This window comes from Lonchura striata, chromosome 2 (genome assembly GCF_046129695.1).
Source record: "Lonchura striata isolate bLonStr1 chromosome 2, bLonStr1.mat, whole genome shotgun sequence".
NCBI classification, from domain to species: domain Eukaryota; kingdom Metazoa; phylum Chordata; class Aves; order Passeriformes; family Estrildidae; genus Lonchura; species Lonchura striata.
The window spans coordinates 18,974,079-18,999,832 of NC_134604.1; the positions used below are offsets into that span (position 1 = coordinate 18,974,079).

General features: G+C 44.3%; 1 protein-coding gene across 4 annotated transcripts in view; it reads left to right on the forward strand.

The window, feature by feature from the left end:
* LOC110477866 (glutamate receptor ionotropic, kainate 1) overlaps positions 1-25,754 on the forward strand; it is a 103,449-nt gene that overhangs the window by 27,353 nt on the left and 50,342 nt on the right. For all 4 annotated transcript variants that reach the window (XM_021544024.3, XM_021544026.3, XM_021544025.1 and 1 more), the window contains exon 2: positions 23,333-23,500. In XM_021544024.3, the coding sequence (XP_021399699.2) occupies positions 23,333-23,500 (168 nt within the window). The remainder of the gene's footprint in view (positions 1-23,332; positions 23,501-25,754) is intronic.

Sequence of the window (25,754 nt, forward strand, 5' to 3'; positions counted from 1 at the left end):
TTGACTAATTAAATGTCTCTAATCTTTTTTTCTAGCTTAAACTTCAATTAACCAATATTTACTTTATTAGGATAAGATTAAACACCTCAAGAAAAATCTTTAAAATTCGAGCATCCAAATTTCCATTGGAGCAGTGGGGCACAGGGTAGCCAAGAGCCATTTTAGAGAACCAAAATGTGCTCAAAGACTGAGCATACCATTTCCCTAACAGTCACTATTAAGCTGGTAAAATTAATTCAATAGAATGTTGTAAGCACAATACTTTGCAATGCAGAATTTAGGGTGCAGGGAAAACAAACTGTTTTATTCTGGTCTGTCTGTGCAGCTCACAAAGTCAGGCAGGTCTGAAACAGGTGGAGGCTCACCTTCTGTGGGTTCTCAGTGCCAGCCAGAATGAATAATAACTATTTCTGTGTGCAAATAGGAGGCACTGTAGGGAGATAATGCAGCGTGACTGGAAGGAAATTTATTGAACTCCTCAGTGTTGTTAAGTGCAGAATGAAAGTTGCATTTACAGGCCAAAGAATGCATCAGACAGGACAGGAGATCACAGTGATAAAAAAAAAGGAGAAAGCAGAAGATTCTGTACAGAGATATCTGAGCAGAGCCTCCAAACGCGCCTGCCAGCAGGTATTTCACACTTAGGGCTTGTCAAGCACATCTATCCTCTGGATAATAAAACACTGCACAGCAACACAAACACCTTTTAAACAGCCACCAAAGGGGAGGCAAGTGCCAGGAAATCATTGCCTGTCCTTCCTGCTGAGGGATGAGCCTGCAGGAGCACAGCTCCCCTTCCCCAGCAGTGCCCGGCAATGTTGAGTGCCCCGGGCTCCTGCTCCCGCTCCCGCCCCCTCACCCCACCCTGGATTTTCTTAGGAAGGGGAGGAGCGGGGAGTGGAAGAGAGGATTCCGCCCCCCCCCCCCCCCCCCCCCCCCCCCATTTTTCCCCATCTTTTTCTCCCCACTGCCCTCCGAGAACTCAATTTTTAATCTGAGCCCACTGGGATGGGAGGCTGCTCCAGAAGTGCCTTTCGATTTATTCATTCACAGCCACATCTCCTGTGCTGGTTGTGTCCTTCAGCCTCTCCCTTCCTTTGTACCACACCCCTCCACACCACCAAAACTGGGAATAGGAGAATCACCGTGCTCTTGAAACTTTTGCTCTCTGATCGAGCCTTTCTCACCCATCCCCTGATCCGAAGATGAATTTTGCCTCCTCCCGGGCACCTTGGCAGCTGTCTCTGCAGAGCTCTTTGAGATGTGCAGGTGATGGAGACTATGTACTGTGCTCCTGAGGAGCTCTCAGCAGGAGGTAACACTTTCCACAGGATGGAGCACCAGAGATTTCATTTTCCTTGCTCATGGGAGCCAAATCCAATCAGACAGTAAATTTCCACACAAACACCAGTCTGCTGCAACTTTGGCACTTTCTTTAGAGGCTGCACTTTGTTCCAAAGGGAACATTCCGGTTTGGAAGCAGCTGTGGAAGCTCAGTGGCACTCCAAGGGAACTCAGGCTGCTCCCTGCCCAGTCCCCATCTGGCTCTGACTGCACAGAGCAGAACTGGAGCTGTATTATGTGAGAGGTACAGAGCAAAGCCAAGTTTGTCAGGAGAGGAGGATGGCACGGATTCATGGAGAAAGGAGATTTGAGAAGAGCCAGTGGTGTTGGCAGCCCCAGCCCACCCCACAGCATCCCTGACAGCTGCATTTGTTCTTCTGCTGCCTCCGGGTGAAAGGCAAACTAACACCCACTTCTGGCCTCAGTCAGATCCAGGCATCCCAGCAAAATGTGCTCCAGAGCACTGGCTCCAGGAAAGGTGTTTTTTTGTTTGTTTGTTTAAAAGGTGTTTATTTTCACATCTGCCCTGCCCGTGTTTGTTCTCTTTGGGTGTTCTCTGCACCCTAGGCAGTTCTAACCTTGAAAAAAATCCCGGAATGGTTTGGGTTGGAAAGGACTTAAAGCTCTTCCAGTGCCACCGTGCCATGGGCAGAGACACCTCCCACTAGCCCAGGCTGCTCCAAGCCCCAATTTCTAGCCTGGCCTTGGGCACTTCAAGGATTCCGGGGCAAGCACAGCTTCTCTGGGTACCTATGCTGGGGCTTTTCCATTCTCACAGGAACAATTCCTTCCCAATATCCCATCCATCCCTGCCTTCTGGCAGTGGAAGCCATTCCCTGTGTCATGTCCCTCCATGCCTTGTCCCCAATCCCTCTCCAGCTCTCTTGTGGGATCCCCTCAGGAAGACATATACTGAGAAGCATTTAAGTACAATCTATAGAAATAATCTCATTTGGAAGCCTGTTGTGGAATAACGCTTACTGTTTTTTACTAATATTCCTTATCCCTTGAAATTCTGGCTCAACACACAATAGCTGGGCTACGAAGTGCAGAGCAACTACAAACAAAACAAAGGTAATTTTTTCCCCCTGAAAATAATTCAATTTAAAAGCATTTTCCTCACACTTTGCAGTGCAATGTGCACCAGTTCAGGAGTGTTTGCAATAATTGTTTTGTTTGGTTTAGAAAGGTGTAACCTTTTAAAAAGTGTAACAGCAGTGAACTGTCTGTTTTGGCCACAGCAGTGGAACATAAATGATCAAATTAAATTAATATGATTGCAGTAAATATTACTGGGATGGAAATAGAAGTTAGAGTAATTACTTGAAATGAAATTAAACCTGAAACAGAAAAATTTCGGTAGCATTATTGCAAAAAATACTTCCATAAAGTACCTGGATCTTTCACAGCCCTTGTCATCTTTTGCAGTGTTTGCACCTTACCTGGAAAATGTTGTTTTCACTCCAGAGCACTTTAAATGAAAACGTCTTGGTCCATTGATGCTTAAAGCAAAGCCAGGAATAATGTACAGAAATTTTAGCAGTGGGCTGGGGATCTATAGATTATGCTGCATGGGACAGGAATGGCCCAGGGGCTGTGGGTGGAGACAAAACCTCTGGGTGCCCTGGAGCTGCCGTCCTGTGACACTCCAAGGAGGGGAGGAGACAAAGGACTTCTCTCTTCCCTGGACACTCACAAGTGCTGCTCTTTCCTGCTGGACCCAAGCCCTGGCACGGCAAAGAATTGAGTCATAGCTGAGGGAAAGCAGTGTCAGCTCCTGCCTGGCTTTTCCAGGGAATCTGCCACCCAGGAGAGGGCAGAGCTGGCCTGGAGGGAACTGAGGAAGGCACTGGTCCCCTAAAGGAATCCTTGGACCAAAAGTTGCCCGTGGGTGCAAATCTGAGCATAAACATCCTGTTGATGATGGAGCACACTTTGGAGGAGTTATCACTTCCTAATAACAATGCCTGAAGGAATGGGCTCATATATCATCACACTAAGGATATTTATAAATATATTTTAAAAGCAGGAGGGGAAGTAGCAGGCAACTTTGCTTCCAGAACATAAGTCAAGTGTGTATTATTAAGCCTAAATAGCCTGGATTAATCAGATGTCATACTGGCACTTCTAATAATGACTTTACATTGGAAATTCCATTACCCGGCTTTGCCAGTCAGAAGAGAAGTTACAGAAGATCAATTAAACAAACAGGTGTTGCTACAGGACACAAGAAAGCACAACACGAGCCACTGTGATGGCAAGGTAAAAAAAAAAAGGTTTATTTTCTGACTTTAACTTTTATACTTTTCTAAAGGTGACAGTGGATTGGAGAGTGAATGGGCTACCTCTCCAAAAACATTGGACAAACCACCAGTACATCAACTTCCTCCACCCCCACGAAGGAATGCAAAACAATATGTTGTTTATAGAAAATGTGTGGGAAAGTTTTCTAACAGAATGTAAACTTAGAAGGCTTTAGAAAATCTTAAGAATCAGGGCGAGAAACAGGAAATTACCTTTTATCTTTATAGTTCATGACTTTCAGCACTTACAATGGTGCCAAGATCCTGAAAATTAAACAGGCATTTGCATAAGATTAATAACTCACTTGCTTTCTCCCCGAGTCACTGTGGCTTATTTAGGACCCCAGAGTTATCCAATGTCTGCTGGAGAGGCTGGGGATGATGGGAGCAAATTAAAAATGGCTTAATGTGTCAGAGAGGATCTCAACATGTGAACAGGGGCTGTGCCATTAATAAATGCACCTGCAGCATCCCAGAGATGGATGAGCAAGGTCTCAGCAGAATTAATGGGGCAGGAGTGTGCCTGCACTTGTTCATGGATTTTAAAGAATGCTCTTCAGGGGGATTTCTTCTGTCCCACAGAAGAGAGCGAGGGGTGAATTTTCCAGCCCCAGGTTTTGCCTGCCTTGGCTCAGGGTGGGATTTGTGCCACCAACACCAGGCACAGAAGCTCAGCAGGTCTGGGATACTCAGAACCCTTGCAGCCCAGAGTTTGGGTGAGGCTGGGTGGGAGCAGCCTCTAGGAAGGCACAGAGTCCCTTTTGAGACACAATAATTGCTGTAGAGGGAAAAGCCAGGCTGGCAATTGGAGGGGGATGACCATTCTGGTGGCTGGTTTCTCTGGCCAGGGAATAAATGCTGTAGTTGTTACTGCTGGAGCTGCTTACCAATGCTTGGGAGAAGAGGGAACTTCCTGGAGCTCCCAGAGCTGGCTGCTGCAAGATCCTGGCCAGCTGGTGCCCTGAGTTTCCTGGGAAATCATTTCCAGAGGGAGCTGGCAGTTCCAGGTGCCCTGTCTGGTAAGGCAGAGCACAGGATCAGTTCAGAGGAAAGCACTGCCAGGCTGTCCCTAAAACCCTGCACGTTTGCCTGTGTGTTCCTGTGGCTCCGGAGCCACAGCAGAATCCTCATCTCTCTAAGGAGGGCGTGTGGAGGGGTGGAAGGAGGCAAAAATATCCTTTAGGGGTAGTTCTGGAGAATAGGCACAGAATGTGGGAAGGCAGGAGGTGTGGGGGTGAGGGGACGAGGGCAGAGATCTTTATCCAATCCAAATGAGAATTCACTTTTGCTTAGGGTGAAGGATTATGGGCAGCTTCATCGGGAAAAAGCAAATAAACAAACAAAAAACCAAACCAAACCAAAAACAAAACAAACAAAAAAACCCAAACAAAACCAAAAAACCCAAACAAAAAAATCCAAGAAAAAACCAAACCCCTATAATTTCTTATTTTGGTACATGAAATGAATATCCTTTAAAAACAAACAAACAAATAAATAAATAAAAACAAAAACAACCAACCCCCCCAAAAAAACCCACTAAAAACAACAAAAAAAATAAACAAGCGGGATTTGGCAGATAATTCCTCCATGATTAAAGGATGGCCAAACATATGAGGCAAACCCAGGCTCTGAGGGTGATTAAATGCTGAAATGAACCTAGAGACATTTTATAACTGCATAAGCAATTTACTGAGAATGTTCTTTCTAATTCTGATGGCTGCCAGGGTCTTCAGTGAAGGAAAATAAGTTTGAGTAACTCCCAAACACAGATTTTTCTATACCTATGGGTATATAAGAGCTGTAACAGTGGGAGTTCGAGAGTTTGTGGCTGCTGGGGTTTACTTTGGTTTGTTTGTGTTCTGTGTTTGTCACACTGTGCTCGGGCTCAGCTGAGCATTTATGAGCCTGGAGCTCACCAAAAGGCTCAGCCTAGAGAGCAGGCTTTAAAAGCCAATCACAGATTGGGGGGATGCTGGAGCTCTGCAAGGAGCTGAGTTTGCCCAGGTGACTGGTCCCAGTGTGCATGCACACATTATTTTGGACAGCACTGCCTGATTTTCAGGAGTGAGGGAGGTTCAGTAAGGACAGCTGGAAGCATGACAGGAAGGTGTGCAGAGCCAGCAAAGGCGGAGGGCTGGGGAGTCCCCACGGGTGAGGAGAAGGTGAATCCAGAATGAGCCTTCCTGGCCTTGCTGAACACAGGGCTTAGCGTACACCAAGTGCAGCTGCCAAGAGCCCAAACTGGCAGCAGGGGTGATGTAAAGGGCTCCTCACACAACCTGCAGGCCAGCTGTGAAACTTCTTGCCACCAGGCACTGAGGAAGCTCACAGCTTTCCATGGGTTCAAAAAGGCACTGGGAAAATCCTGGGGAAATGACCTGGCCAAGCTGCTGATTGCAGAGGTGGGGCTGGGGGAGCTGCACTTGCCAGGTACTCAGGGCAAAAACTCCTGTGAGGACAGGGCTCAGACCCCACTGGCACCAAGGAGGTGAAACCTGCTCTACCCAGAACTGAAAATGCATTCCAGAGAAATATAGGAATGCTCAAATTTGGAAATATTCAATTAAGTAATTCTAGTTAATGGCAAATCTTCCTTTAAATTAACAAAGCACAACCTTTATGCCATCTTAATATGCTTTTGTCCAAGCATCTCCTTGGTTTTATTAAGCTTTTAATAACGTTTTAAGCAGGAGAGTTATGTCTGGTATTGACTGAGTTATGGCCAAGTTAGAAGCCAGAGAGTCTGGAACCTGACAGTTCATTTAATTCCTGGTTCCAGACTTGATTGTCACAGACTGCTTTTGCTCTCCTTAAAAGTCACAATCTCTTTTTGGGCTGGAATCTCTATCTGCAGTTGATTTTGAGAATAATAGCAAATTGGGGCCCTTATCTCAGTTCCATTACCCAGCCTCAGGCATCCATTGCTCTGGGATGCAAGGGTGATCATCTCTTTATCCTTGGCAAAACCTGTGCCAGGAGAAGGAACAAACTATTGGATACTCATGGAAAAGGATGGGGAGAGAGGTGGGGCTGCAGCAGAGATGAAGTTGGGAAATACAAGAAAAGCTGTGTGGCTGAGTAATGGAAACTTAAGGGGAAAACTGAAGGGGAGGAGGTGCAAGTGAAATGAAAAGTGAGAGGGAAGAGATGATAACAGAAGAATGACTGAGCTAAAAACCAAGGTGAGGAACAGAACAGCTGAGTAAGGGCTTGAGAGGAAAACTGTGCAAGTTGTTGCCACTTTGGGGCTTTTTAGGAAAGGAACCTCAGTTTTATGCAAGAATAAAGAATAAAATTTGAGATTCAAAGTTGGGATGCACTGGAAATGGAATAGAGCAATTTTGGAAGGAAAATACTGGCAAGGAAAGTGAATATTGGCACAGGGTAAAAGACCAGAAGTGACGAGTGAATCAAAGTAGGGATGAGAAACAAACTGGGGCACAGAAGGAAACCAAATGGCTTTTTTGGGAACAAGGGACACCAAGGGAAAGGAAACAAAACACCACAGATTTAGTTCTTATTTTGTTAGAGACTGAAAAAGAGGGGATGGGTGGAAGGAAGGCCAGAGGAGAGGTCTGAGGGGACCCTGAGTTCAGCTTCACCAGTCCTGGGGATGTTCAGGGCAGGGCAGAGGGGCTTGTGACAGCTGCAAATTCCTGCGAGCACTTGGCTGCCCCCATCCTGCTCATTTCTGGCACTTGAACATGTGACACAACCCCAGATCCAGGAGGAAAGCTCCTTCCATGGGCATGGCATGGGTAAACTGGAGAATCTGTGTGCTTTGATCCTGCATCTACCTAGATGGATGGAGCATGTTAATTCCAACATTTGTTTGCCACTGCCCTCAGTAAAGATTTTTTTCCTAATATCCAATCTAAATTTACCCTCTCTCAGTTTGATTGTGCATTTGGACATTGATGCAAAACACTATTACCCAAGTTCACTCTAATTCTCTAACACCATCTGCACTATGGCTAGGACTTGAGTAAGTTTTAGAAACCCTTCAATTTTTGATACTAAAATGTTGCTATTTAATATTCCCCAGTTTCCATGCTGCACTTCCCCTGTGTCTAGATCAGGGAGTAAAAAGCAGGCAAGGGTTCTGTGACATCTTTAGCATATTTGCAAAAATGAACTGATTATTTTTTTCTTTTTTTACATTCATTCCCTCTCCATTTTGGATGGAATTCCTACTTTTTAAATACATTTTCTACTGATTGAAGTTTCTCCTGTCTGGCATTCTCCAGTAGTACCAAATGAAGAATATGGTGAAAAATATTATGAGTCCCACTCTAAATATTTCAGTGGAGATCACAGTTTGAATCCATCCACTAAATCCTTAGAAAAGCCTCAGAATGGAAGCTCAGCAGGAGATAAAAATCTCGTTTCTCTGAGTGGATCTGTCCAGGAAGCTGGGCTCTGGATGCTATGAGCAGGTCAGAAAAGGGGATCTGTCAGAAAACACAAAGAGATTTTGCTCAGAGGACCTTTTCTACACCTGAGTGGAATCTGCAGCACTCAGTGCAGGGAATATCTCAGCTCCTCAGGGTTTATTAGGCAGCATCCTCTTGCTACCTCAGTGTCTCACTGGCCACATATTTCCCCACCTGAGTGGGTAAGGATGGCATAATTTACATTTGCAAAACCCACCCTTTGTTTTTCTCCAGGGGAGCTAACAGCCCTGACAAGATTTTCCAGCTGCATGGTGGCTTCATGGAGGGGAAAATCCCATTTCAGCATCCCCTGCCTCTTTTGCATATTAAACAACATTGTGGGGAGGAAGTGCATTAAAACCTCTGTCAGACTGGGGTGCGAATCTGAATTACTCACAATATTTAGATGTAAGCACTCTCAAGCCTATGGAGAAGAGTAGAAATTAAGTTTTATGAAACCCCTGATGCTTTGCCTCCTTTAACATAATTCCTTTTATTTTTGTTGTGCTTCTTTTATTTTTTACTTGATAGAAGCCCTGTTTACTTTTTGTAAGTCTAGTACTTTAAAAACAAAATTTTATAATACATATAGCCCATACTTCATAAATCAAAATGCTGGAACATGGAGATAGTTTTTAGAACAATATCAAGGGAGATCTGTCTTTTTTATGTGTGCCAAAGGGACCACAGTAATGTTTTCAGGTAATGCACCATAAGTTTGCCAGTGCAGCAGACCCCAGGGAAATTATGATAGCAATAAAGTACATATTTAAAGAACGATTTTTAAGATTTTTAAAGCTGTGTTGCAAAAATAGATATAGAGTAATTGCATTATTACTGTTTTACTTTTTTGGGGGTGGGGGTTTTTTTGAGAGGACTTCAAGTCAGGCACTGATTTTATGGGAGAAATTTGCCAGAGACAGATTACTCTGAGAACATTCTATAGCACAAAACCATCTTTTTGTGGGATACTCATATAGGCAGAGATCTACTGCCAAAAACTGCCCTTGCTCCTATCTGCTGTAAATTGCACCCGTAATTATTCGCAGGCAGAGAGGCTAATCCTGAAAAGTGGGGCCATAACACCGTGAATAATTTATTGCAAATGGGTTTGGGTAGGTTGCAAGTTGTAAGGTATCATAAAATCCATGGCATGGACATTGGTCAATATGGGGTAACTTGGGGCGTAAAAGCAATTTCAGTAGTGAAGAGGCAAAAGGGCTTTTTCCTGTTTTGTCTCAGGCACTGGATACCCCTACCATTTAACTTGGCAGCAGTGGTGCCATCAGTAACCATTGCTGGGGTGGTTCCTGCCCATGCCTGAGCATTCCCTGGAGAGCTGCAGCTTCCCCAGCACTGCTGGTAGTCCTCCGTGGGGGATTTCACACCCTCGGGGCAGGAATTCACTCACAGCCTGCACTCCACGCTCTTGGGTGTCTTTTCTTAGGGGTTCCATGGGAATCCTAGTTTCCCTCCCAACCCAAACCATTCTGGGATTGTGTGAACAGGAAAATCAAAAGGAAGAGAGGAAAATGAGCTGGGTAAGCTGTCCTTGCCCATGGCAGGGGATTGAGTGAGCTTCCCACCCAGCCTATTCCATGTTTCTGTGGAATGTGCACTGCTCCAGCCAGAAACCCCTTTCCAAACCGTGGAGCTCTGTCATAGGAAAGCTTCCCAGCTGTTCACAGTGTCACTGAGGTTGGAGGGGACACAGGAGCTGGGGACAATTCGGAATGTCACTCTGCAGCAGGTTGGAACTCCAGTATGAGCCTCAGGTTTTCACAACAATAATTCTATTTCCACGGAACTCCTCCACTGGGTGCTGTGAACATCTCCCTGCAGAGCAGAGCTCATCCCTCTCCTGCCTTCCCACGTCCTGGAACTGCACAGTTCCTCTGAGTGTTTAAAACTAAAAGAAACCAGGCTGGGCAGGGCAGGGGCCCCGGCAGGTGCTGGGCTGTGTCCCAGCCCCTGCAGCACAAGGCACATTCTGCACAAGGTTCTGGCTGAGGAAATCTGTGATTAATCACCACCAAGTCTGAATAATGCAAAGGAAGCACTTGCACAGCAGAAGTCCCCACACGAAGAAAAACTTGTTTCTTTAAAAAAGAATAAATCTTTAAGTGATAAATCTTTAAAACCCCCTTGCTGCTCGCAGATGATTTAGATATAAGGAACATCTCCAGCACATGCATGATTCAAAGACTCTTTTCAAATAAAGTCTTTTAATGGAATAAGGGAATTAAGCATCAAACCCAACATCTTCCAATTGCCAAAGAGTCCTTGGTGTGACAGCTGGTCAGCTGAGCGGCAGAGAGCTGACAGCTCCATCACTCAGTTCATTATCCAAAGGTTTCAGAACACGAGATTATTTTATTAAACCACTAATGTCTAGGAGTTGTTAAGAAAACCAGCAGAAAATGCTCCCTAAAAGCAAAAAAAAAAAAAAAAAACAAAAAAAAAAAAAAAAAAAAAAAAACAAAAAAAAACAAAAACAAAACAAAAATGTGTTTGGCACTCTGGATGGAGCCATAGAGCTTCTAGCTGAGCTTTGGTTTTTTTTTAATCCTAATGCCACAATATAATTTCATGTGCTAGGAAAAAATCAGTCTCACTGTTAGAACATCAAAGCAAGCCCAGGCTATGCTGTGTTTTAAATAAAAGGACAAACCTTTCGTCTCTCCATCTCCTCCTTGCTGGAAAGCTACATCAGCAATCTTCCAAAGGCTTGAAATGTGGAAAACACTTTATTTTCATTTTTACAAATTTCACTGGTTTTCAGATGGTTCTCAGATCTCTCCATTTTCAGCAGAGAAAAAAACAGGGAGAAAATGAACTAATTTAAGTTTGCATTGCTATTGTACAACCCTCCTGATTTTTAATGTTTAATTTGATGAATGTCATGGGGTTATAGGTTGGGTAAAGTTCATGTCACAATTTCCCAAGTTTATTTGGATTTAGGTAGAGCACGTGGCAAGATTCCTTCCAGGGCAGAAACAGCATGAAATTCAATTTTACATCTTGGTGTAAAAAATGCACAACCTCCACTTAAGGAGATTTTAAAGATCTCCACCCCTTTGAAAAGATCCCAGTCATGCTCCAGGAGCTCACCAAAAACCACCTGCAAAAATAAACACTGGATTGAGGTAACAGGAGTTTTTCAGTCAGAAACCTCTGGACGATCTTTTTAATTTTCTCCTGCTCTTCATTTCTTGCCAGTTCTCACACACTGATCGAAATGTGTTAAGGACCAGTAGCAATTTCTTATATTAACAAGCTAACTTGGCTCCCTGCTGCAGCTTGATTGAACAGAAATGAGTTCTAAATGCCTAATAATGTACTTTTACTGACTTTTCTAGAATTCAAACCTTCAGTCTACCTCTGCTCACTGTTTTGGGGAAGGAATTTCCCTGATATCCAACCTATTCCTCTTCAGAACCTTCTTGCCCTCCAGCAGACCCACCCAGTCTGGTGTCATCTATGAGTTAAAGGGTGCCCTCGTTTCCCTTTTCTAAAACAATTTAGTATTTCAAAGGTTTCATTTGCTACAGGTTCCTCTCAGGAAATACTCCATATCTTGTGCAAGGGAGATGTAATAATCATCAGGGAGCAAAGAGGAAGCAGAATGAAGCTTTACAAAATATCCACACAGAGAAAAGTGTGAAATTTCACACTTCCATGTTCTAACTCTTTTATTTAAAGAAGTTTGGTGTTTGTTCTCCTCTCAAATGCATTTAACTGATTTCTATTTAATGCTCCCTGAAATCCCAGGTGGTTTTCTGTACAGGCACTCAGCAAGAGATTTCTGATGCTGCACAGAGCTCAAGTTGGCTCCCTTCCCTTCAGGAAAATCAGCATTTCCAGAATGTTCCTGGGCTAGGGAGGAGTGCAGATCTCCTCTGTAGGGCTGAGTTTTGAAGAAAAAGAGTACTTGGGAGGGTTGGAGTGCCCACCCCTGGAGTGTCAAAAGCAGGGCTGGAAGTTGCACTCAGTGCTCTGGGCTGGGGACAAGGAGAGGATGGGGCACATCTTGGACTGGGTGATTCTGGAGGGCTTTTCCAGCCTTAGTGACCCTGGGATTCGCTGATAATGGAATCAGAAGTGCTTCAGTGGCCTCAGCCATTTCCAAGGGGAGGTGACACATTCATTCTGTTACTGACCTTCATCTGTGAAATTCACCCTGGATTTCAGCAGCATTCCTGCCAGAGCAGGCAGTGCTAGGGAACTCCAAAGGCCAGTGAAGTTCATGGAGTGCCTTTCCAGATGGCCTCAAACCCCACCTTTACCCCCAGGCAGCTCCCTCCCACCTCATTCCAGCCAGGGATGTGGGCCTGGGCCTGCAGGGGTTCTGTGGCTGCTGGACCCTGGGGTGGGCTTTGTCATGGGATGTGACATCCCAGGGAAGGGTCCTGGCAGCTGCAGCCTCACACTAAGCTCAGGCCACCACCAAATTACACAGGGACACTTCCGACCCCGCAGGTTCCTTCAATCAGTGGCTCTTGGTGAGCACTGAGAGACAGAGAAATGGAGAAGCTTTCTAAGGGGTGGATGGCCAATTCTTCCTAATTCTCATGGGAAAAGATATCCAAAACCTGTTGCCAAAGTGGCTTTAAAAACTGCAGACATCACAGTTAAATAAATAAATAGAAATCAAATACCAGGGTAGGGCAATTTTGTTGTGGCATCTGATTTCACAGCAGGTTCTGCTTGCTCTGGGAAGTTGCTGAACAATTGTACAGGGACACAAAGTGTGGCAGGAGCACACAGCTGAGATCCTGCAGGAGACAAACGGAACCCAGGCAGTGGATGATCCTCAGCTGAGCACAAGCTGCAGGGTAAAACATAAGCTTCAATCAACTCTTGGAAATAATTTAAGCCCAATGCCATAAGTGCCTTAAATTAAATCCCTCTCCACAGCAGCCAATTCTAAATCATTAGGCATATGTCACGTAGTGAGCCATAATCACCAGAAGAGTTGTGTACACAGTGTTTCATTTACGTGGGGGATGTATTGCAGTGGGTAATTTGACAATTTTTCAATGTTCTGTGTCTCAGAAAACACAGAGTGGGAGCAAGGCTGGTGTTGTCACATCACTCTGTGCCCCAACTTGCTGTGACACACACAACTCTACCAGGAGATCCTCCACTCTTGTCTGAGCTCCCTGGGCAGCATTTATTGCTGCTCTACTATTTCAGGCCAGGCAGGAACAGCAGAGGATCTCCAATGACCTTCCAGCATAAACAAACACCTCAATTCAATGTCCTTACCCCAAAAGGGATCCCAGTCAGTTCTGCCAAAAAAACATAAACCTGTTCAAATGTGGAATCACAGGATCATGGAATAACCTGGGTGGGAATTCTGAAACACACCGAGGAAAACCGAGCAAGGAAAAATATCACACATCTGCACCTGTGAGAACCCCAGGCTTGGTCTGGGGTCTCGTGTAGTGGTAAAGTCTCTCCTCCAACCCGTGCTTCCAAAGAAAAACTCCACAGCCTCCTGTTGTTCGGTCTCAAGGCAGTTTCTTATTAGTTATCTAAAAGATTGTCTTCTCGGGCTGCGGCTGTTTGCTCAGCAGCCCAGGCAGAGAGACACACACACCCTGACATCCTCTCTGTCTGCTGTCTTCTTCTTCTCTCCCCCAGCCCAGGGCTGCTGCTATCTTTTATATGATATTTTACGTATTACATGTTTATACTTTTCCCCCAATACCTACTACCTATATTACAAAGTGCTTTTCTACTCTAAACCAATCTGTGAGTGCCAACATCACCAAGAACATGGAGGCAAGGAAGAAGAAGGCGGAAGAACAGGATCAGCCCACTTTCCTCCATCTTAGAACTTCTGACTCCCATGTACAAAGTAAAAACCCCCGTATACAGGTGCTAAAACCCCCCTGTACAATACTAAAAAAATTTTCCCTCTGTTTTGTAACTACTTTTACTATACTATCTAACCCTTTGTGACTGCTTGTTCCACCTCCAAAGTTGGTAACTCATTCCATGGCTCAAACTCAAAATCACAGCTGTTTTCAGCTGCCTGCCAGGGTCTAAAATGCTTCTGACCAAGGCCTGGAACCTCTGAAAATGTCTGAGAGACATTTGGAGTTCCAACATGCACCAGCTGCATTTTTAATTTTGTTTTGAAATTTAAGTTGTTCAGTCAGGATATTGGTGGTAACACATTGAAATGATGGCCATCATGGCCATCATTTGTTTCATCAGTTCTGGAAATATGTATTGAATTGAAGCCATCTTTACACACGGTACTAATTACAGTTTCCTCTTCATGGCAAGGGTATTTTATGGACTTCTGATGGAAATTTATTTCTTACGATGAAGTTATGAGGCTAAAAAAAACCCTAGAATATTTATGCCCAGTAGCATAAACTTTAAAAATGCGAGTAACAATTTAGTAGCTCAGATATTCCCCTTGTGGGGCCTGGAGATATTGTATCAGTTTTTCAGATAATTGTCTTTTTCTTTCTTTAATTTTTTATTAATTTTTTAGCACAGTTTTAATCCCTGGGTAAAATTGTCCAGGATTTTCCTTCCATTTTTTTCCCAAGTACATATCTAACTTCCCTATCCATAAGTGTAATAATTACAACTAAGAAGACCTTTAGTATAATAAATGTAATAACTGTAGCTACCACCTCTAATCAGCACTAATAATTCCTGATCAAGCTGATCCCAGTGAAGCAGCTGCAGTGGAATGCCTCAGTCTGAGTGTGATTTGTGGTGAAGGACATTCTCAGTTCTCTTTTGAGGGAAGCATTACAAAGAGAAAGCATTCCTAGAGTTGTTTGGGTTCCCATTCCATATTTCTCCTGGAGTTGTATAATTTAGCACTTGATGTGCAGTTGTCATCAGGTGCAGCAGTGTTTTGTTTACACTTGGTGCTTTAATATTTGCAAAGGTAGACATTGAATAAGGCATTCTTCAGACTCAAATGGCCCTCAGTAGATGGAGAAATAGAAATGTTCCAGACTGATAATTACCAAGAAAGCTTTAAACTGCAGGCACCTCCAGTAAGTGTCTGTTCAAGAGCCAACCATCATTATTATGAGGAAATGTGGCAGCTCAGAGCACGGGTGCTGATTAAACATTACTAATTAGAGTGGATCTGTTGGAAAATCTGCACCTCCCACCCTTAAAAGCATTGCCTTACATGAGCTCCTCAGACATTACACTTCCCAGGACTGGAAATGTACCTTGGTTTTCTTTAAAACAGCTGCTGCTGTGGCTGCAAGGTAAATAATGGAGAATGGCAGCCTATTTTCTCTCTGTTCCTTCCTGATACCTGAAGAATTAAGGATGAAACTGCATTAATGGCACTTAAAGGGAGGCAGAATAATGATGCAGTAGCACAGGGAAAATATGCTGCTGTAAGGTTTAAAGAAAATCCTGAGCAAAACCTGCACATTTCCTCCCGTCCCCCAAACACCAGCTGTGTGCCTGGAGCTTCAGGAGAATCAAAGCCATGGATCCAGTGGGAAACCTGGTAACATTTGGGTTTAAGTCCTTCCTCCATGCCAAGGAAAGCTAAAGAGGGGGATTTGTTGCTTATCATGAAAACCAATCAAATCACTCATGTCTCTTTGCAGTTTTTATTTTTAAACTTCAGGTTTATTCTTCCTTAATGCCAGGCCTGGCACGATCTAGGGAGAAGGAAGGATGGGGACAATCACAGGCAAAGTCCTCTCCAGCTTAGCTGAATGATTGTAAGCCTTTTCTCCAGAGTGAGAGGAGCGACTCCAGCCCCAGAGAAATCTGCCATCAGCAACTGGGATGGAAGGAAAAGCCAGAATTCCCCATGGCCTCTTGCAGAGGATGTGCCAGCAGGAGCTGCTGTTGTTTGGGATCCTAAATGTTTGAACTCATGATCAGGACATGATTTTTGCATGGTTCAAAGTGCCAAGTGTGCCCAGCAGTTTCTGCTGCAGCCCTGGGGGTTCCAGACGTCCCCCATGGCCATCATTCCTGGCTGGACAGGCAGCTCAGCCTTCAGTGCAGCTGCAGCTGCTGGAATTCACAAAGACAGCAGCCAAAGACTCAAGTTAGGGCTTAAAATGTCCCCCCTGCCAACTTTAACCTCCCTCCAGCACCTCCTCTCTGGAAGGGATGTACTTTGGGACAGTCTGTGATCTGATTTATCCATGCTTTTTCAGGATAAACTCGGATTTCTTCAGCTTTAATAAAGACCTTATGTTCCCAAGCATCTTAGAGATAATAATGCTTAATGGGCACTCAGGAAAAGACAGACTGTGTCATTTTTAAAGATATAACCCTGACATTTATGCACAAAAATGCTGTTTGCCAAATAGCACTCATTTCAAAGCATTGTTTGGATTTTGAAATGCCTTTCTATTCCTGGCTAACAGCTGGAGAAAAATGGCTCTTCTTGAAGCAGTTCCATTGCAAATGCAAACTCCTAACTGCTATGTAGTGGGACCATCTTCCCTCTCCTCAGGGCTCCTCTCTGGAGTAACTTTCCAGGGCTTTATCCAGTGAATGTTTCTGTTTCCAAGGGTCTCTGCTGTCATAGTGCAGAAACACCTGTATTTATTGCTGCTTTCTGGGAGTGTCGCCTCTTGCAGCCACTGCACAGGATGGTGTAAAGCACTTTTTGTGCAGCTATCCTCTGGATTTAACCAGGTGTCTGTGTCAAAGCAATGGCAGAGCTCCCTCTGAATTCGGTTTTCCTTGCTGTGGCTTTAGGGGTCTCTGTGGCTTCCTTTAGTTTGATGTTTCCTCAAGTGTAAGGTACAATTGTTTTGTATCTGCCAAAAAAAACCTCACTATATTTGTAAGCAATTGAATACTTTTGAGATGGACTCAGATAAAAGCAATAAAAAAATTCTAGCAGTGCCATCAGACTTTTAGTCTTCATCCCACCAGCTTGCTTTTCATTCTGCTTTTTATTTATGTCAAATTATTTTCCCCTTTCTTTATTCCTTAATATAAGCATTGCTTTTTTGTTCAGTTTTTTTTTTTGTTTGGGTTGGTTTTTTTTTGTTTGTTTGTTTGTTTGTTGTTTTTTTTGGTGATTTTTCCTTCCAGCAGCACCCTATAGTTCTGCACATGACCAGCAGTGAATGTGTCAGGATGTCTGGGTGTCTCAGAAGGAAATCCTCTCACTCAAACACTCAGGAAATGCAGACCTGTGAAGCAGGGCTCTGAAAGACTTAAAAAGTAAGTTTCTTTTCCAGAGAGACTATTTAAGTTGTTATAGCGTGGTGGGAGGAGTGCTCAGCCATGAGGGAATTTGATCAAACCCTGCTGGAATTGGAAGAAATGATTGGAACAGCCCACAACCCATGGCATAGTGCAGGCAGAGGGAGATATAAAATGTGAAGGAGAAAAGCAAGAATTTTAAAACTTCCTATCAAATCGAGAGCTTGCACCTTGAAAATCATGCTTTAGTTCCTGCCTGGTGTTGCAAGAGGTCAACCAGATTTTTTCACTGTTAGTAAAAAGGAAGAAGTTCATTACTTAGAAATTCTGCAATATGAATCATGTCGATTGGGAACTATCTCCACTCGCAAGCCGAAGTGAAATAATTCCCATTGGAAAAGGCAGATCTTTGTATCTTAATAAGCTCAACTTTTTCTATATATACATGCACACATGTATTTTTATCCCTCTGCTTTCCAAAGTATCAAATCAGGGCTGAATGTACCTTTCTGGAGTGCAGATAATTATAAAAACCTGCCCTGGCTCTCACGGGGGATATTTTGGGTGGAGAATTATTTTAGCATTTTTAGCCCAAAGTGGGATTTGTAGCAGTTTCATCACTGGTCATTCAGCACTACCCATGCTGCATGAAAAGGGCAGAAAGGCCGAGTCCCTCTGAGAGTTTGGGAAAAAAATCAAGCAAAATTTGAGCAGCCTTGTTACAGCTGGGAGCAAAACCTTCACAAAAGCAGCTGGAATAAAACCACATCTGGAACATGGAGCTGGATTTTGGATAGGCAGTTTGGAACAGAGGAGATACCAAATGTGACAAATAGGCAGTGACCTTGCTATAAACAGACCTTATAAAAAAATGCCATTTGCTGAGTTTGACACTTGGGGCTCATCCCCTCCCTTGGCCAGTTCAGGTCATGAGCCTGTCTTAGGTATCAGCTCCCCACAGCCGTAGAAAGGAGAATTAAACCACTCCCCCAGCCCCAGAGCCAGCCCTGTATTTATTACATTTAAAAATTACTCTGTTTGGCTATACATTTCTTAGTCTCCAAAAGCTTGCAATATACAGGGACAGGGAGTTGTTTGGGATAGGGGAGGCAGAAATCCAGGGAGTTCCAGAGTGGGGATTTTGCCTCTCTGTGCTCACCATCCTTCCTTCAGGATTCTGATGGCTAGAAAGAAGGAGGGAAAAGTCCAAAGGCAAGAGCAGGGCCCTGGGGTTTTCACAGATCACAGATCACAGAGGGGCAGTGATCCTGCAGCTGGCAGGGGCAGGGCCATGGCAGTAGCATGTGGCAGGGTGCAGCACAGGAGGGGATCTGGGGCCTGGCTGGCCAGGGCCCAGCCTGGGGAATGCAGGGATGAAGGATGCCAAGGCGGGGCCAGGGGCTCCGCGAGGGTGGCAACGGGCTGGAACAGAGAACAGTGCATGGAAGGCTTCCAAAGCAGCTTTGGAACAGATTGGACAGGGAGTGGTGGTGGGATTGTGGCTCTCAGCTCCAGTGTGTGTAAAATGAGGATGATAATAGCTCTTACTCCAAGGGCTGCTGCAGGCTCAGCCAGTGCCCAGAATGCTGATGGGCTCAGAGTGGGCTCTGCCAGCCAAACTGTGCTCCATCTCCAGGAGAACCTCGGGGGCAAACCCTCTGCAGCCTGCAGGATGTGCGAATGCAAATTGCAATTATTGCTTGTTACAGGGCTGGGACTGTTCACCATTCGTCCTGAGAAACTTCTAGTGCACACCACATAGCACAGTAGCTTATGGGTCCTCTCTAGATCAGAGGTAACAGCCAATTTCTGTGTGACTTACACCATCAGAGAGGTGACTCTGCAAAGGAAGATGCTGCTAAACTGTGAGCAATAACTTCTTTGATTATTTTCTGGGGAGATGAGTGTGGTGAGTGCACAGGTACTGCCTCCCAGCTGGACACCACATGGCACAGGAGAATCTGTCTTTTGCTAAGAAATAAGGATGGAAAAATATGCTTGAGGGAGTTCCCAGCAGCAGGTGCTCCAGTGCAAGTGGAGCTGTCAGAGGAAATTATCTAGAGAAAAACATCTTCCTCAGCACTGCTTTGCTGTGCCTGCTCCTTTTTGAGGCTTCAATCTGCCCCCAGCCCCATTGAGTGCCTGCGATCCAGACCCCTCTGAAATCCATATCCCTGCCAAAGAGCCCAAGGACAAACCTTGTGCTCATTAGCTTCTTGACTCCTCTACATTAACCTGGCACCAGCAGCAGCTTCTCTTTGGGGACAGCAGCAGCACTGAGCTCACGGTCATTAGGGTTTTAGCTCTCCTTTCCCTTCAGTGACTGCCAGGTGAGTTTTAATGAGTTCTCATGAGTCAAAGGAGGGGAGGCTTCTCAGAGCAGCAATCCCTGCAGGAAATGGATGTCCAGGTGTTTGTGGAAACCCTGCTGGCAAAGCACCTGCCTGAGCTGGCACTGGGCTGCCTCTAGGAGCTGTGAGTGGCTCCCAGCTCAGGATGGAGCAGCATCCAGCAGGGCCTGTGCTTCCACATGGCTGCTTCCATGTGTCAGCCATGTCCCAGCACCTTGCCAGCTGACACTCAGACCGGGAAAATTCCTCCTCTGAGCTAGGACAGGAAATATGGCCATCAACCATGCAGAAAAGAGTCATAAACTGTAAAATCCCCCTTTGGTCATGGGTTCAGCCCCGAACCTTACTGAAACTCCCTCGGTCCCTGATGACCCCTTGAAATGGAAATATTTGCCTGCCTGGGAGAGCTGAGGGAGCTTTTCCAGGTGTGTCTGCTGAAGTGTGCTGTGTAGATGTGACATTTTCCTTGCTGTGGGGATTTTTGTGCTCAGAGAGTGAATGGAGCTGATGCTGTCACTGACTCACACGCGTGGCTCAGCCCCTTTTGGCAGAGCAGCTGGACCAGGCTGTCATTCCCTCTTACCTTCCACTGCTAAACTCCAAGGAGGGCTGGATATTGGGTTTTTTCCTTCATCCTTGAAGAAATCATGTTACAAATTATGTGCTGTAAGTGAAAAGTCAGGTCTGCCACTGAGCAGGACTCAGCAGCTTTTGGTTTGCTGTGGAGGATTCACTCTGACTAAGGAAGAGGAAGCTCAAAGGGAGGACTCCAAAATTTACAATTTTTCCCACCTAAGTGTTACCAGCAGCCCAACATGAAAGCCAGTGCTTGTTTTCACGCTCAGAAATAACAGCTTCATTCCTGGAACATCATTTATGTTGAGTTAACATAAATTTCTTCTTCCTTCCTTCCTTCCCTTCTATAATGATGTGCTTAATTTGTTTTTAAAATGCTGTACAGTAATTACTTTATTCAAATGAGTCATCTGACAAACTGGTTCTTCATCAAACTTGTCACTTACTCTGCTATTTTTCTTTTAACCTGGACCTTACAATAAATTCTGAGCTTAGCTGTCAGTCAGAAGAAGAAGAAGGAGAAGACACTATTTATGGAATTGTTGGATTTCATTAGGGATGTATGGATGAAAATGCTACAGCACAGCTTGTTTGTGATGCAGATTTATCCAGCAATTCAACTCCTTTTCAGCAATTGAATAGACCTGAGCAGAAGAATCAAGCTCAAAAAGGTACAGCCCAAGCCTTTTTAATGCAATATCCCCCTAGCTCAGTCACAGTAAGGAATTATTCCCTCCATGAACTTTCTCCTGGGCTTTGTCCATGGCTGGGCATGGGCCTGGATGAGCTTTAAGACCCCCTCCAACCCAAAACATCCCATAAGTCCATGTTTTCTCCACGGTATCTCAGCAGCAAATAAAGCCTGCAATCCTGAGTGCTCTCCTGCTCTGTTCATGTGTGCAAAAGGAACCTGGAAATGTGTTTATAGTGCAGAGTTTTGATTCGTTTGCTCAGAAAACACATCCACACAAAACTTCACCTCTTTCCATCACTCCTCCTTTCCCTTCCTGTCTTCCTGCTGCCCACTGAGCTTGGACTCTTCTCCAAAAGGAAAAATCCAGCAGAATTCTGCTAATGAAGTATAAATAGTTCCTGGCTATAATTCATTAATTCCAGTTAATCTTCATTTAATAGGCAGTTGACTAGAGGGATGGAAATGGTTCTGGCCTTAGAATGAGGAAGTGCTTGTGTACATCCAGGTATGAAGGTTGCCTCAAGGGTGGTTGGATGAAGTAGTTTTAATTAATTTTAAAAAAAGCAGAAAGTGATGGAATGCACAGTAATAATTTTTGAGGTGGAGGGGATTTTTGCCAAGATCAAATGGCAAAATACCCATCCTACTGGAAGTGGGGAGGGATTGTGGACACCCTCATTTCCAGGTTATCTCAGGCTGTTCCTTTTACCTGTGACATCCACCCTCCCTGATGGAACAATGCTCTGCTGCTTCCAGCAGGGATTCAAGGAAAACTCAGCAGTGGAACCTTTATGGCCCAAGCCCAGGCTGGCACTGCAGCTGACTGAAAAGAATTGTCTTCCTCGGATGAAATGAGGGAAAGATAATTGAATTTAACCACTAAAATTGCTGGGTCTGTAGTTGGGATGAAGAATTACAGCATTGGATCTGAAAGGGCAGGCTTTAGATTTTTTTTTCCCTTCAGATGATCTGGAGTTTGCAGCTCTGGAAAATTGTGCTGAGTTTAGCATTCCACTCAATGTTTTGGTTCCACATCCTGCACTCAGGCTTTTTTTTTTTTTTTTTTTTTTTTTTTTTTTTTTTTTTTTTTGGCTCTTTTTGTATATCATACTCTTTTGTAATCACTTGGATATTTTCTGAGGAAGAGGGAAGAAGTCTCCAAGGTTCTGATACCTGCACATACATTGCACATGAGAAGTCCATGGAATGTACAAGAAAATTGCTGAAGTTGGAAGATTGTTTAAGTCATGTCCAGGCATTGCTCTGTGTGGGTTCAGGAGATAAAGCAATGCTGTTTATTCCAGGGATAGCATTACCAGAATGGGCTTGGCAGCCTCCAGGGTCTTCATTGCTGGATTAAAATTCAAAGCAGGTTTAGATTCCAGTGTGTTCCCATTTCTGATAGTCAGCTAATGACTGCACTGTTTCTACATGGGTGGCATCAAAACTGCAGGTGGTTGCAGATGATGAGCTGAATGTATTCAGATGGCCAGAAATTACAGAGAGAGAGGCCTCAAATGTAACATGGGGAAATATGTAAGTGAGAAATCCAAAGTATTCTCTAGTGACTTGCACTAAATGAGTAAATTATACTTGCAAAACCAAGCAGTGAAGCTGGAGATTGCTGTTTAGAAGAGCTATTTTTTAAAATCAGCTGTGTGTGCAGTGCATTCCTCAAATCCCACTGCCCCTGGATAGTGGGGATGGGCTGTGGCATAATAAGGTCTCTAGAGGCTGGAGGGAGCAGACATCCCAGTCTACTGGGACAGGCTGTGGCCTTGAGAAACCTTGGCCATCTCAGGACACACTCCAGGCAATATCATTGCACTTACAAAATTTGGGTTATTTACAGTCCTCTTTTGGAAAGCAGGTGTCCACAGGTTCAGCTCATTTTTCTTGGAAAAAGCAAAAACATTCCCCTGTCCGTGAGCAAACTGACCAACAATGCTGCCTGAGGTTTAGGAGAAACCAGAGGGAACACAAAGCTCAAGGGACGCTCTCAGTCCGTTTGCTCTCAAGCTCCTCCATGGATCTTGGACTGTCAGGGTGTGCAGAAACACTTCAGGAAACATCCACACATCCAAGTTCCATCTCCAAAAGTAGATTGGACTGGAGCAGGGAGAACAAGGGCCATGTCCATCCCTACTTTCATTAGAAAAGAGCTGCACAGAAGTTTTCACAAGCATTTAAAACATTCCTCTGAAAAGGCTGGACAATAAACACATGTTGTCTTCCCCAGGTGTTTGTGGAGCAACATTCATAATTCTGAGTTAACCCCAGTGCCACAGCAGATAAAAATTAATTATCCACCCTGCTTTTGCTGTAGTGCTTTGAGCAGCCATCAGGCTTTCCAATATGAATACTCAGAAATTATGGCTCATAATTTATTTTTCCCTCTTTCTGTGTGGCAATTAAGAGGTGAATAATCCTTCCTATTTGTGTCTGTTCCAACAGGAGGGATATTCGAAACTATGGAAAATGAACCTGTTAATACTGAAGAACTGGCATTCAAGTTTGCTGTCACCAACATTAATAGAAACAGAACACTGATGCCGAATACCACATTAACCTATGACATCCAGCGAATTAATCTTTTTGATAGTTTTGAAGCCTCAAGAAGAGGTAAATATCTCAATTATTGTGTCAGTTACATCCCTGGTTTGTACTTTATATCTTTCCCCAGCCTGATCTCCTTTTCTGCTCTGCTTGTATCACGTGTACCATAACATTTATCTTTCAAAGGAGTTTTAACTAAGAATCAAGCTGGGCTTGGACCTGTCATGTGCTTCCTGAATAAACCCCTACATCCTGTCTGCATGCTAAGAACCCTAGATTGCAGGTGGCAAATCCAAGCCATTTTTCTTTCCAACACATAGATTTGCCACCTGGAATTCTGCAGAAAAATGATCACAGACTCACAGGAAGCACAGTGGGATGTCACAACCCATTATTGGTAAATTATTTCTATGGCATTTTAAAGACCAAGGCCAGTAGCCCCCCTGAAATATTAATGCTCAATGGCTTGGAGGCAGAAATAAGTTTTTCTGTTATAAACAACTGTAAGAATTGGAGTGGTCAAGTTTGGAATTTTTTTGTCTCTTTTTATTTTTTTCTTCCCTGAGAAGGAAAATTGTGGCCCAATTTACTCCCATCTAATTGACTTGCAGGCCAAAACAGAGAGGGGTAATAAGTCACAACTTTCCTTTAGCTCCATGTGTTCTTTGGCCTCCAGAAAGCAAGCTCAAAGTTTGATTAAATGTTGGAAAGAGCAGCCCAGTTCCTGGAACTGGATTTGCTAGAAGGCTGGAAAATAAAAATGCCTCACCTCAGAAACCAAGCTGGTGAGCTGTCACCTTTCAAACATCTGCACTACCAAATTTTCCTCGTGCAACTTCCATTTCTTAGTAAGAGTGGAGAAAAGAAGAATGATTTCAAAGAACATCAAAAAGTGCTTTCAATGGCATTTTTTACATTCTTTTTCATTTATCAAGTATATGCTGGAGCTATATGCTGTAGAATCTCAAATGTGGTGGATTTATAATCCGTATAATCCAGGCTGATACAGTATTTCAGATTCCCTGTAGAGTGCGAATCTCTTCTGTGACTGTTGTGAAAGAGCCTTCTCCATTTAATATATAGGAAGTTGTCAATCTACATGCAAGAAACTCACACAGACAGCAGTAATTTCTTCTCATCATGAATTATTGAAGTTATTTATGGCATTTCCATATTAAACCTGTAATGCTGTAGAAAGGCTTCTGAATTAAACCTGGAAAGCCTGTGCACTTCATACTGTCTGTGAAACACTCATTTGTAGAATGGAAACAGAAAATAATTGATTTTCTGTCATATTCTATTTCAGTCAAAGAGCTAAATATAAATTGAGAATCTCAGCTCATTGTGGAAGTTGATGTATTTAATATTTCTCTCAATCAGAGCAATTTCTAAACTTCCCACCCTCACAAGGAGAGCAGCCCTGCAGCTCAGTGCAGGGCTTTTTCTCAGCCAGGAGTCTTGTTAAAAACATTGGCAGTAAGTTTTACCAGTGGACAGAAATAACTAGTATTACTTAATCTCCTGTCTGTCAGTCTGCAAAGACATGGGAGAGAAAGAAAAATGCAGAGAGAGCTCCAGGCAGGGCTCTTCAGGCTGAGATATGGGCACAAGGAGAAGAAGAGCTTTGTTGATGTATTTGGAGGGGTATAAAATGTCAGTGTGTGTGTGTTTTTTATTTCCCTGTGCCATTTCAAAGGGCTTTGGTCACTCCTGCCTGCTCTGTAAGCACAAATTTTGGAGGGCAGTGAATTGTGGTGCCCTTTGCTGCTTGTTCCCCTGCAGCAGCCTGGAATGAGAGCAGCTCATACAGGCAGAAAGGTGCCAGTCCCAGGGGGATCTCTGGAGAGCCTGCTATGGGATGTATTACCTGATTCTCTGACATGGAACTTCATTGCTGTGATGCTCCTGTGGCAGCCAGAGAGCCACTGGTTCCTCTGGGATGAAGCCATTCTGAGAAAGGCAGTTCAGAAATCCATGGGATCTGCAAGGCAACGAGCAGAAAAGGTTTTATTTGCAGCAAGCAAGGTCAAGGATATAAAGCTGATCAGTAAAGCCATTTTTGGAACCACAATCAAACCAAAATCACTGAGGCTGGAAAAGCCCTCCCAGCCGTGCCCAATCCCCACCTTGTCTCCAGCCCAGAGCACTGAGTGCCACATCCAGCCCTTCCTTAGACACCTCCAGGGATGGGGACTCCAAATCTCCCTGGGCAGCACCTGACAATGTTTAACAACCTTTCTTCCATGGGGAAATTCTCCTGCCATGCTATCCAAACCACCCCTGGCTCAGCCTGAGGCCGTTCCCTCTCCTCCTGTCCCTG